The 12,606-nt window shown below is 48.9% G+C and overlaps 1 protein-coding gene across 1 annotated transcript in view; it reads left to right on the top strand.

The window, feature by feature from the left end:
• The window catches only part of RBM26 (RNA binding motif protein 26), a 492,900-nt gene that overhangs the window by 52,792 nt on the left and 427,502 nt on the right, over window positions 1-12,606 (top strand). The window contains 1 exon segment of the mRNA XM_030200623.1: window positions 1,756-1,979. Coding sequence (XP_030056483.1) covers window positions 1,756-1,979 — 224 coding nt within the window.

Raw genomic sequence — 12,606 nt, 5'->3', positions numbered from 1 at the left:
TTAGGGCATAACCTCTTCCCATCCCCCAAAGATGTGAAAGAAACACTACATACCAGCCTCTATGACAATGTCAGTTGTTATGGCCAGTCCTGTTAGAGCAGCAAGCCAGGACCCTGGGGTTGCCTAGTGGTCGGTGCGATACACTGTAAGGAAGGGGACCCGGGCCCATATCCCATTCTTTTATACATATGGTGGAAAGTGTGAGCTCTCTAAAACCCACCAAAAACCTACTGTACTCGCATGGTAGGTGACACCTGCAGATATAAGGGCTATTTTGTAGTGGTGCACAGTTGGGTACAGAAGGTTTTTTGGTGGGATTTGGCGGGCTTACCATACAATATAAGGGGATAACAGTGAGATGTGCACCTGGGACCTTTTATGTGAAGTCCACTTCATCATCCCCAAGGGTGCCCCATTGCTTTGCTGGGATGTCTGTGGTGCCAGTCTACTGCTGCCCCTCCTCCCTCCCAAGTCATTCCAGTGGCTTGGTTTTGTGAGTTTTTCCCTTGGATGTTTTTTTATCCCGAAAATAATCACAAAAGAAAAATGCACTGAGAACAAAATGTCTAAAAATGTTTAGGAAATGGTCATTTTTGAAGCAAAAAAATGTTTTTCAGGTTCAGAAATGGCCATGTTTGCCACTTGATTTTTAGATGTTTTCAGCAAAATGTCCGAAGTTGGATTTAGAGTTCATATTGAAAATGCCCCTCCACTTCTCATATTTCTTTAGCTTGTGCTTGAACCAGAAAACAGAGTGACGAGAGTATGTAAGATGCAAACTATTAAGGTGTTTCCTTTTGAAATGTAATTATGGATAGAGGAACAAATTGTAGGTTAGTGTGACTAGATAGAGGAGAGAGAGCCCATGGAAAAGAAACACACTTTTTAAAATTATAGTAAAACTAGTAAAACATGCCCGTTTCAGGCGCAAATGAAACGGGTGCTAGCAAGGTTTTCCTCCCGAACCCCCCCTCCCTGCTCACCCCTTCGGCGTTATGAAGGCACTGACTGCCATTGTTGCGGACCTCGTCAACGCACGCCAACGCCACCTTCAATGTTCTGAGTCGTTGGTTGTGAAGCCACTGACGCCATTGCTCCGCCCTCGACGTCGTCATGTTTGACGCGAGGGTGGGGCCCCAACACAGTGATTTTGGTGGCTTCACCACCACGAACTCTTCGAACCGGAAGGAAGTGCCCGGAGGAACTGACAGTGACGTCAGTGTCCTCAGAACGTTGAGGGTGAGTTTTATTATATAGGATATATTAATATATATAAAAAAATATAGCATTAATCACAACATTGCCCTGGCAGAACCATTGACATTGCATGTTTTGTGTTCTTGGCCTTGGTACCTAAGACAGCATCCTGGCTCCTAAGAAAAAAGTACTGCTCTTCCTTCCCTACATAGTCACATCTGTGCATCTGTTCTGCTATAAATATTTATGTTTGTAAGGAACTCTTTTAAGAATTTGCAATCTGAATGTTTTTCATTCTTGCATCAGAAAAGGCTTAGTAAATGTGAGAGATGTGCACTACTTGACATAGATAAGTGCATATTGCATATAAAAAAGATGTTCAGATGGACAGTGAGTCAGGTTAAAGCCTTTATGATTGATTCTACTTACTCACAAGTTTCAGGACTTGTTTCTAATTCAGTCCTTTTGTATAGGTTGCATTTGGTTAAAAAAGAAATATTGGTGGTATTTAGTTAAAATATGGTGCGTTTTCAATGACTTGATTTTTCCTCTGTTCAGGAGCCGTGATGACAGAAAGAAAGATGATCGTTCACGGAAGCGAGATTATGACCGAAACCCACCTAGGAGAGATTCCTACAGAGATCGGTACAACAGGAGACGAGGTCGGAGTCGAAGTTACAGCAGGAGCCGGAGTCGGAGTCGAAGTTGGAGCAAAGAGAGATTGAGGGATAGGGATAGAGACAGAAGCAGAAGTAGGAGTAGGAGCCGAACAAGAAGTAGAGGTAATTATTAGTGCAGTGTAACCTGACAGGTGCTCTTTGGGACTTTCAGAATGGTTTTTCACCGTGAATTTTTTTCTAAAGTTGAAAGTGTTATGGAAATTTTCCCTTTACCGAATAGAAATAAAACAAAATAAAACATGGAAAAGAAAATAAGATACCTTTTTTATTGGACATAACTTAATACATTTCTTGATTAGCTTTCGAAGGTTGCCCTTCTTCGTCAGATAGGAAATAAGCAAATGTGGTAGATGACAGAATATATAAGTAAAACATCCAAGTATTTCATTGATAGTCTAACAGGATGGGGGTGGATAGGTGAGAGGAGGGTGACAAACAGAGCAATACAACTTTATGGTTTATAATGGGCTAGAAAACCCAGATCTTTAAGTCCTATCTGGTGGGTGTCAAAATATTCAATCATTCTGACTTCAAATGTCTTACATTCCTATATTGTTTTAAAGTTACCTTTCAGGATTCTTACTATGAAATCACTGGTACAGTGTTCTGGTTTTGTAAAGTGCAGCACTTTACAAGTTTAACCTGTAGCCCAGTATTTTCCCAGTCTGTTGGGTCTTGTGTATTTTTCGCTGAGCTGTAATGTCTTTTTCCTCTTGGAACCTGAAAGGCTCTACTGTACTTAATTCCATCTGTCAGGAAGAAGATCAATGATTAGGACTCCCACTATGCCTCCAAGAATTAATCGACAATTCCGGTCTGAAATATCTTTGGACTTTTCTCGGGGTGTCTCCCTTTTTACCAGCCCAAACATAGTATGCTTCATTTCAACCTCTTCTTCAGAGTTCAGGCCTGCCATAGTACCCTATATCTTATTTATTTATTTATTTATTTATTTGTTACATTTGTATCCCACATTTTCCCACCTATTTGCAGGCTCAGTGTGGCTTACTTAGTACTGTAAAGGCGTTTGCCAATGCCGGTATGAACAAATACAGTAATGTTGTGGTAGAATAAGGTTCGTGTGTACAGACACATTAGGGAATCATGGAGAGGAAGAGAATCGTAGATAGGAAGAGTTATTATATGTCCATTATATGATCTTCATAAGGAGAGTATTGCGGCTCCCTATAGATGAAATACTTCAAGACCTGTACATATCCATTTGGTCAACTCCTAATTAAGTTAGACCAACTAAACGAAATTCAGATAATTTTGAGTGTAGGAAGTTTTAGGACATGGCAAGCAACAATTGTCTCATGTTTCTTTGATAGTGAAATCTGCAGTGAGGAAGAACAAAACATCTAAAGACCGTATGCCTTATTCTCCAAACAAGGACCTTAAATCTATAGACTTAAGGTAGACACAGAAATGATAAAAGAAATCAGAGACGCGAACAAAATGGGCAATGTGATAATAATGGGTGACTTCAATTATCCAAATATAGACTGGGTAAATGTAACATCGGGACATGCTACAGAGATACAATTCCTTGATGAAATCAAGGACAGCTTTATGGAGCAACTGGTGCAGGAGCCGACGAGAGAAGGAAAAATTCTAGACTTGGTCCTTAGTGGAGCGCATGATCTGGTGAGGGACGTTATGGTACTGGGGCCGCTTGATAACAGTGACCATAATATGATCAGTTTTGATATCGACCTTGAAGGAACTGTACACAGAAAGTCAAATATGTTAGCGTTTAAAAAAGGAGACTATGATAAAATGAGAAGAACGGTAAAAAAAAAACTTAGGGGGGCAACTGAGAGAGTAAAAACTGTACAACAGGCGTGGACGCTGTTCAAAAATACCATCCTGGAGGCCCAGGCCATACATATTCCGCGAATTAGAAAAGAAAGACGGAACTCCAAAAGACAGCCGGCCTGGTTGAAAAGTGAGGTGAAGGAAGCTATTAGGGCTAAAAGAAACGCCTTCAGAAAATGGAAGAAGGAACCGTCTGAAAATAACAAGAAGCAGCATAAGGAGTGTCAAAGCAAATGCAAGGCGCAGATAAAGAAGGCCAAGAGGGATTACAAAAAAAAGATAGCATTAGAGGCAAAAAAACATAGTAAAAATTTATTTCGGTATATTAAAAGCAGGAAGCCGGCAAAAGAATCGGTTGGGCCGCTGGATGACCGAGGGGTAAAAGGGGCGATCAGGAAGACAAAGACGTAGCGGAGAGACTGAATGAATTCTTTGCTTCGGTCTTCACCGAGGAAGATTTGGGTGGGATACCGGTGTCGGAAATGGTATTTCAAGCGGACGAGTCGGAGAAACTTACTGACTTCACGGTAAACCTGGAGGACGTAATGGGGCAGTTCGGCAAACTGAAGAGTAGCAAATCTCCTGGACCGGATGGTATTCATCCTAGAGTACTGATAGAACTGAAAAATGAGCGTGCGGAGCTACTGCTAGTGATATGCAACTTATCATTAAAATCGAGCGTGGTACCAGAAGATTGGAGGGTGGCCAATGTAACGCCCATTTTTAAAAAAGCTCCAGGGGAGATCCGGGAAATTATAGACCGGTGAGTCTGACGTTGGTGCCGGGGAAAATGGTAGAGGCTATTATTAAAAACAACATTACAGAGCACATCCGAGGACATGGATTACTGAGACCGAGTCAGCACGGCTTTTGTGTGGGGAAATCTTGCCTGACCAATTTACTTCAATTCTTTGAAGGAGTAAACAAACATGTGGACAAAGGGAATCCAGTTGATATTGTGTATCTGGATTTTCAAAAGGCGTTTGACAAGGTACCTCATGAAAGGCTACAGAGGAAATTGGAGGGTCATGGGATAGGAGGAAATGTCCTATTGTGGATTAAAAACTGGTTGAAGGATAGGAAACAGAGAGTGGGGTTAAATGGGCAGTATTCACAATGGAGAAGAGTAGTTAGTGGGGTTCCTCAGGGGTCTCTGCTAGGACCGCTGCTTTTTAATATATTTATAAATGATTTAGAGATGGGAGTAACTAGCGAGGTAATTAAATTTGCTGATGACACAAAGTTATTCAAAGTCGTTAACTCGCGACAGGATTGTGAAAAATTACAAGAGGACCTTACGAGACTGGGAGACTGGGCGGCTAAATGGCAGATGACGTTTAATGTGAGCAAGTGCAAGGTGATGCATGTGGGAAAAAAGAACCCGAATTATAGCTACGTCATGCAAGGTTCCACGTTAGGAGTTACGGACCAAGAAAGGGATCTGGGTGTCGTCGTCGATAACACACTGAAACCTTCTGCTCAGTGTGCTGCTGCGGCTAGGAAAGCAAATAGAATATTGGGTATTATTAGGAAAGGTATGGAAAACAGGTGTGAGGATGCCGTTGTATCGCTCCATGGTGCGACCGCACCTTGAGTATTGTGTTCAATTGTGGTCGCCGCATCTCAAGAAAGATATAATAGAATTGGAAAAGGTGCAGCGAAGGGCGACTAAAATGATAGCGGGGATGGGACGACTTCCCTATGAAGAAAGACTAAGGAGGCTAGGGCTATTCAGCTTGGAGAAGAGACGGCTGAGAGGAGACATGATAGAGGTATATAAAATAATGAGTGGAGTGGAACAGGTGGATGTGAAGCATCTGTTCACGCTTTCCAAAAATACTAGGACTAGGGAGCATGCGATGAAACTACAGTGTAGTAAATTTAAAACAAATCGGAGAAAAGTTTTCTTCAACCAACGTATAATTAAACTCTGGAATTCATTGCCGGAAAATGTGGTGAAGGCGGTTAGCTTAGCAGAGTTTAAAAAGGGGTTGGACGGTTTTCTAAAGGACAAGTCCATAAACCGCTACTAAACGGACTTGGAAAAATCCAAAATCCCAGGAATAACATGTATAGAATGTTTGTACGTTTGGGAAGCTTGCCAGGTGCCCTTGGTCTGGATTGGCCGCTGTCGTGGACAAGATGCTGGGCTCGATGGACCCTTGGTCTTTTCCCAGTATGGCATTACTTATGTACTTATGTAATGGGTAAAAGAATGTACCAAAATTCCATGCTCGCTGCTAACATTGCAGTGCATAATTATCATTATGTACAATATTTATATACTATTATGGATAACTTGAATCAGTTAGTAGGATTATCAGAAGCTAACAAACCTTTTCCAGTTGATTTTAGCTCATTTTGAAGATTGTTCTAAGCAGATGATTCGTGCTGCAAATGACAGCTATGATATGGCTGTTAGAGGCTCCGCGATAGCAATATCTAACAGCTGACTCTCATGGCTCAGAGCTTCAGCATTGAAGGAAGATATTTTTGAGGGTGGTTGCAGCTTGTTCAAGCTCCTTCATAAAATCTGCCTGGGGTGGCTCCTGTGCTTTTGCCAGTTGTAGCAGGGGTGTTGTGGCTGATGGTGCCCACTTTAAAGGCAAATAGGTTAGCCCTTTCCCTGCCTTACCCGGCCCCCGATGTGGAAGTAGACAAATAGGCAAGCCCTGTCTCTGTCTTTGCCCACGCTGTGGATGCAGGCACATAGGTTCGCCCTTTCCCTGCCTTTCCCACGCTACTGATCCTCCGGAGTTGGAAATTTGCTTCTTTCGCTGTTGCCTCAAACTTTCCTCACAGTGTTTAAAAAAAAAAAAAAAAAAAAGTTGCGTCGCGCTTTGGCGCTGCGATCCCAGAAAAGAGGTTTTCTTCTGATTGTGCAGCGTGACCGGAGCTCGAAGACTCGGTCTGGTGAGGTAAGAGCATTTTGTAGCTCCTCCGGGGAGGGCACGCATTCGGGACGATTTTGGGGCGAATCCGCCATTTTGAATTTCCGCCGCTTTCGGCGATGGCTGCTGAGAAAGTAAAGCGCTGTTCCGTTTGTGGCAAGCGCAAATCTGCAGTGGGGCTCTGTAAGGCGTGCTTTTCAGACGGTAGAACCGACCCGAGCATGGCGAGCGATGTTACTTCCTGCTCCGTGGAGTTGGCAGCGGGCGCCATTTTGGAACAGCATGGCGCGACCCCGGCTGAGGCGGAGGGGTTTGAGCCTGGAGGGGCGCCTCGTGTAGAGGCTAATAAAAGAGCTGTTTCCCCCGGACTGGAACCGGGAGGCCAGGGTGAGCCATTTTTCCCTGAATTTGTTTTATTGCTGCATAATGCATACATGTTAAAAAGAGCTCTTCCGCAGGGGTCCTCCGCGGCCCTGCTTTCTGTATCCCCTCCAGTGGAGTCTGGCCTTGGATTACCGTCAGGCGCGTTTTCCCCTGACAGATGGCCGCAAGACAAGCGCAGAAGGGTGGCTTCCCCTTCAGAGAGTGGCGCACCCCCTCCCCCCCCCCCCCCCCCCCCCCCCCCCGTGGTTGGGATGTGAGGACTCTGAGGGGTCTGGCAGGCCATCGTGGTCTGGAGAGCCAGAAGAAGGTGCAGGATTGCTACCGAATCCAGATGATCCTTCCACGGTGAGGATTTTCCACCGCGATGAGCTGCCAGCGCTTATTACTGATGCCTTGCAGGTCCTCTCTATAGAAGACCCTGGGAGTACTGAGACTCCTCCGGTAATCCGAGGATGGCAAGTACTAAGAAGCCTGCTCGAGCCTTTCCATTGCATGACTCCATCCAAGAGCTTATCACGGCTCAATGGGCTGACCCTGAAGGGCCTTTGAAAGTCGCCAGGGCTATGGGGCAATTTATACCCTCTAAGTGAGGAGCATTTGGCGCGCCTAGCAGTGCCTAAAGTGGATGCCCTAGTCACAGCTGTGACAAAGAAAACTACCCTCCCAGTGGAAGGAGGCGTTGCCCTGAAGGACATGCAGGACTGTCGCCTGGAGGCAGCTATGAAATGGTCCTTTGAAATTTCAGGCCTATCCTTATGGGCGTCTGCATGCAGCTGCTACGCTGCCCGAGCCTGCCTCGTTTGGTTACAACAGGCAGTGGAACAGCCCGGAGATGGAGCGGAGCCCCTTACGGAGATGGCACCGCGGATGAAGTTGGCCTTGTCATTTTTGGCTGATGCCCTTTATGATCTGGTCAGAGCTTCGGCTAAACAGATGGCTGTAGCGGTGGCGGCTCGCCATCTTCTATGGCTATGGCATTGGGCAGCTGACATGGCCTCTAAGCAAAGGTTGGTGAAGTTGCCCTTTCAAGGCCTTCTCCTGTTTGGTGAGGAGTTTGAGAAAATTGTGAAAGGCCTGGGGATGCCAATCACAGCGCTTACCCGAGGATAGGCCGTGGCCTTCTTCCAAGGGTCAGGCGGTTCCCTCCTCTTACATACCTCGCTTGTCCGTGAAGCTAGAAGGTACCGCCCAGGGCATTCTGCTGGGTTCACTTCGCGTGCCTGTTTTTCAGCAGAGGAACTCCTTTCGCGCTCGGACAAACTTTCCGCAGCAGCAGGCTCAAGACCTGGAGTTCAAGGGCGACCCTCTCAATTATGGTGCGCCGTCCCCCTCCTCGATTCCTGTAATGGGAGGACGACTTTCCCTCTTTTTCGAGGAGTGGGCCAAGATTCCATGTCATCATGCTGATCAATCCATAGACTGGTGGGTTGTGTCCATCTACCAGCAGGTGGAGATAGAGAGCAATCCTTTTGCCTCCCTATATGTGGTCATGTGCTGCTGGAAACTTCTCAATATGTTCTCTATCTCAGCAGGTGGTGGTCACACACAGCAGCAGCTCTGGCTAGGTCTCCAAGCCTAATCCTTAGGTTTTGTTGAGTACCTGGGGTTGAGGGCTCTTCTTGAGCAAGTGCAAACCTGGTGGTGCCAGGTCCCTCCTTTTCTCCCCCCTCCCGCTGGCTGCTCCGTTAAAAAAAAAATTTTGAACGTCCTTTAACGGCGTTTATTTCAACGTTTATTCCAACGTTTATTTCAATGTTTATCTCAGCGTTTATTGCAGCTGCTCACTTGGGACACCAGTTCGTTACAGCTCGGAGCGAGAAGCAGGTAATTTTTACCTTTTGTAGCGGGCAGGGGGTTCCCCGATCGGTCTCCACGTGGCCTATGGCGTCGGAGGGCGAGGGCGCGAAGAATCGCTCCCCGGACCGCGTGTGCGCGTCTAGCGGGGATGTGGGGGTTTCAAAGCCTGATTCGCCTTTTTTGGGCGTCAGTTTGGAGGCCGGTCAGTGTCCCGGTTTTTTCCTCCGGTGCGGCGGTTTTTTCCCCACCATAAACGCCCATCCCCCGCTGCTCGCCCCCCCCCATTTGGCCGGCCACTCTGCTCGGACGGCTTCTTCTTGGGCCGCCCTCGAGGTGGGAGACGTTAATGCTATGGTCGCCCTTGATTCGGGCGACGGCAAGAAAGCGGCCAAAGTTAAGCGCCATTTTTCCCGCGCGGCTCCTTCTCGAGTTTCGCGCCGGACGCCATTTGGATGCGCAGCATGGTTCTCCCCCGCTCTTGAGAGCGCCGGTTGAGGGTGCGTCTAGGGCCGTGGCCCAGGCTTGCAGAAGTGCACAGTCTGGGGGGGGTTTTCTTCCCCGAGTTCATTTTGCTGCTGCATCAGGCTTTCCTTCTGCACAACACTGCCCCTGCTCCCTTGGTCCGATAAGGGGTTGAGGCCTCCGGAAGCAAAACGCCCTCGGGTGGATTTCCAGGCCCTAGAGGACTGTGTCTCCTCTCATGTAGATGAGGACAGCGTATCTGAGTTCTCCCAACGGTCCTTTGGGGATTCCTTGGAGGAGACGGATTCCCGCTCGGATGGAGCGGATGACCCCTCTGCAGCGCAGATCTTTCGCTCAGAGGATTTGCCCACCTGTTAGTGCAGGCCATGAGCATTTTGAAGATTTCCTCTCTGGAGGACGTCTCTCCCTCAGCCTCTGCTGGCTCTGCCATTATGCTGGGGACGAAGCGCCCGGCTAGAACCTTCCACGTGCATGAGGCCATGCACACCTTGATTTCGGCTCAATGGGATTTCCCAGAAGCGAGCCTGAAAGTGGCTAGGGCTATGTCCCGCCTCTATCCTCTTCCTGAAGGTGAACAGGAGGCCTTTCTTTGGCCTACCGTGGATTCTTTAATCACTGCGGTGACTAAGAAAACGGTGTTGCCGGTGGAAGGTGGCACGGCCCTAAAGGACGCCCAAGACAGAAGATTGGAGACGGCTTTAAGGTCGTCCTTCGAGGCGGCTGCTTTAACTTTGCAGGCCTTTAGATTGTAAGCTCCTTCTTTAGATTGTAAGCTCCTTTGAGCAGGGACCGTCCTTCTTTGTTTATTTTGTACAGCGCTGCGTAACCCTAGTAGCGCTCTAGAAATGTTAAGTAGTAGTAGTAAGTAGTAGGCCTCAGTTTGCGGCTCCTATGTGGCCAGGGCGTGCCTGACGATTGTGCAGCGGGCTTCCCCCTCGGATCCTTCCTTGAGGGCTGATTGGCCGGCCTTGGAATCGAGCTTGGCGTACTTGGCAGACTTGCTGTATGATGTCTTGAGTGTCTCGGCTAAAGGTATGGCTCAGACAGTCTCTGCACGGCGCTGGCTTTGGCTGAAGCATTGGTCTGTTGACCACGCCTCTAAGTCTCGCCTGGCTAAGTTGCCTTTTAAAGGCAAGCTGCTCTTTGGGGTCAAGCTGGACAAAATTGGACCGATCTCGGCACGTCTAAGGGCAAGAGGTTACCAGAGGTCAGGGCTCGGGCCAGTGGTGCCCGCCCCGGTTCCTCCAAAGGATGGTTTCAGGAAGCCCGTCGGTATCGCCCGGGCAAGTCGGGCTCCTCTGCCCCCTCTTCCTTCAAGAGGAACTTCTCCCCCAAGCAGCATTCCTTTCGCAGAGACCGCCGTCCTGGAGGTGCGTCCTCCGGTCCTCCCCCAGGGTCTCGTACCCAATGACGGGGCCCTGGTCCATGGCCCAGAGCAGAATGGAGGACGGCTGTCCTCGTTTCTGGGCGAGTGGACCAGGGTAACGTCAGACGCTTGGGTGCTGGAAGTCATCAGAGACGGCTACAAGCTAGAGTTCTGCCGACCCTTAAGAGACGGGTTTGTGCACTCTCCCTGCAAGTCTCCGGTCAAAGCTGTGGCAGTGCAGCAGACTTTGGACAATCTGATCCGCCTGGGTGCGGTTGTTCCGGTGCCAGAAGATCAGCTTGGCACGGGACGTTACTCCATTTACTTTGTGGTACCAAAGAAAGGAGGTTCTGTTCGGCCTATCCTCGACCTCAAAGGGGTCAATCGGGCCTTGAAAGTTCGGCACTTCCGAATGGAGACTCTCCGCTCTGTTATAGCGGCAGTGAGGCAGGGGAGTTCCTGGGCATCCTTGGACATCAAGGAAGCCTTACTTGCATATTCCCATCTGGCCTCCTCATCAACGCTTTTCTGCGTTTTGCAGTCCCTGGGCCGACACTTCCAGTTCAGAGCCCTCCCGTTCGGGTTGGCTACTGCTCTGCGGACCTTCTCCAAAGTAATGGTGGTCATCACGGCCTTCCTACGAAAGGAAGAAGTACTAGTCCATCCTTACCTGGACGACTGGTTGATCCGAGCCCCCTCTTATGCAGAGTGCGGCAGAGCTGTAGACAGGGTGATTGCTCTTTTGAGCTCCCTGGGGTGGATCATCAACTGGGGAGAAAAGCCAGCTGCGCCTCGACTCAGTCCCTGGAGTATCTGGGAGTTCGATTCGACACCCAAGTGGGCAGAGTGTTCCTGCCAGACAATCGGATTGTCAAGCTTCAGGCTCAGGTGGACCAGTTCCTAGTAGCCTCTCCTCTTCGGGCTTGGGACTATGTGCAGCTGTTGGACTCTATGACCCCGGAGTGGATTGTCGTCACGACGGACGCCTCTTTGACGGGCTGGGGAGCCCACTGCTTGGGAAGGACAGCGCAGGGGCTCTGGTCTCCTGCAGAGGCAAAGTGGTCTATCAACCTCCTGGAACTCAGAGCCATTCGGTTGACAACTTTTGGAGTTTCTCCCGGTACTGGCGTTGAAGCCAGTACGGGTCCTGTCGGACAATGCCACGGCTGTGGCCTATGTCAATCGCCAGGGAGGTACCAAGAGCGCCCCTCTAAGCCAAGGAGGCCATGAATCTATGCCAGTGGGCGGAAGCGAACCTGGAACAGCTGTCGGCGGCCCAGCATTGTTGCGGGAGTCATGAATGTCAAGAGGCGGACTTTCTCAGTCGCCATACTTTGGATCCCGGAGAGTGGCAGCTATCGGCTCAGGTGTTCTTGGACATCACGAAGCGCTGGGGCCAGCCGAGCCTAGATCTGATGGCGTTATCGGCCAATTGCCAAGTGCCGCGCTTTTTCAGCAGAGGACGGACCCTCGATCTCTGGGAGTAGATGCTCTTCTCCAACAGTGGCCGACACAGGAGCTTCTCTATGTGTTCCCGCCCTGGCCCATGTTGGGCAGGGTGCTAGACCGGGTGGCAAAGCATTCGGGCCGGATAATCCTGAAGGGTCCGGACTAGCCCAGACTTCCCTGGTATGCGGACTTGGTCAGGATCTCAGTGGACGGCGCTCTGCGGCTGCCAGCGGAGCAGGGCCTGTTTGCATCAGGGTCTCGTGGTGATGGAGGATCCCTCCCCCTTTGGTCTTACGCCTGGCTATTGAGCGGCAGCGTCTGAGGAAGAGGGCTTCTCAGACAAGGTCAATCGCCACTATGCTGAGAGCGAGGAAGCGCTCTACTTCTACTGCTTACGCCAGGGTTTGGCGTACCTTAGCATCGTGGTGTGAGGCAGGCTCTCTTTCTCCTTTCATTACTCCTATTTCTTCAGTGTTGGCGTTCCTGCAAGAAGGTCTGGAGAAAGGCCTGTCGCTCAGTTCACTTAAAATCCAGGTAGCGG

Source organism: Microcaecilia unicolor, chromosome 4, assembly GCF_901765095.1.
Source record: "Microcaecilia unicolor chromosome 4, aMicUni1.1, whole genome shotgun sequence".
Taxonomy (NCBI): domain Eukaryota; kingdom Metazoa; phylum Chordata; class Amphibia; order Gymnophiona; family Siphonopidae; genus Microcaecilia; species Microcaecilia unicolor.
This window is presented reverse-complemented; position numbering and strand designations above follow the sequence as displayed.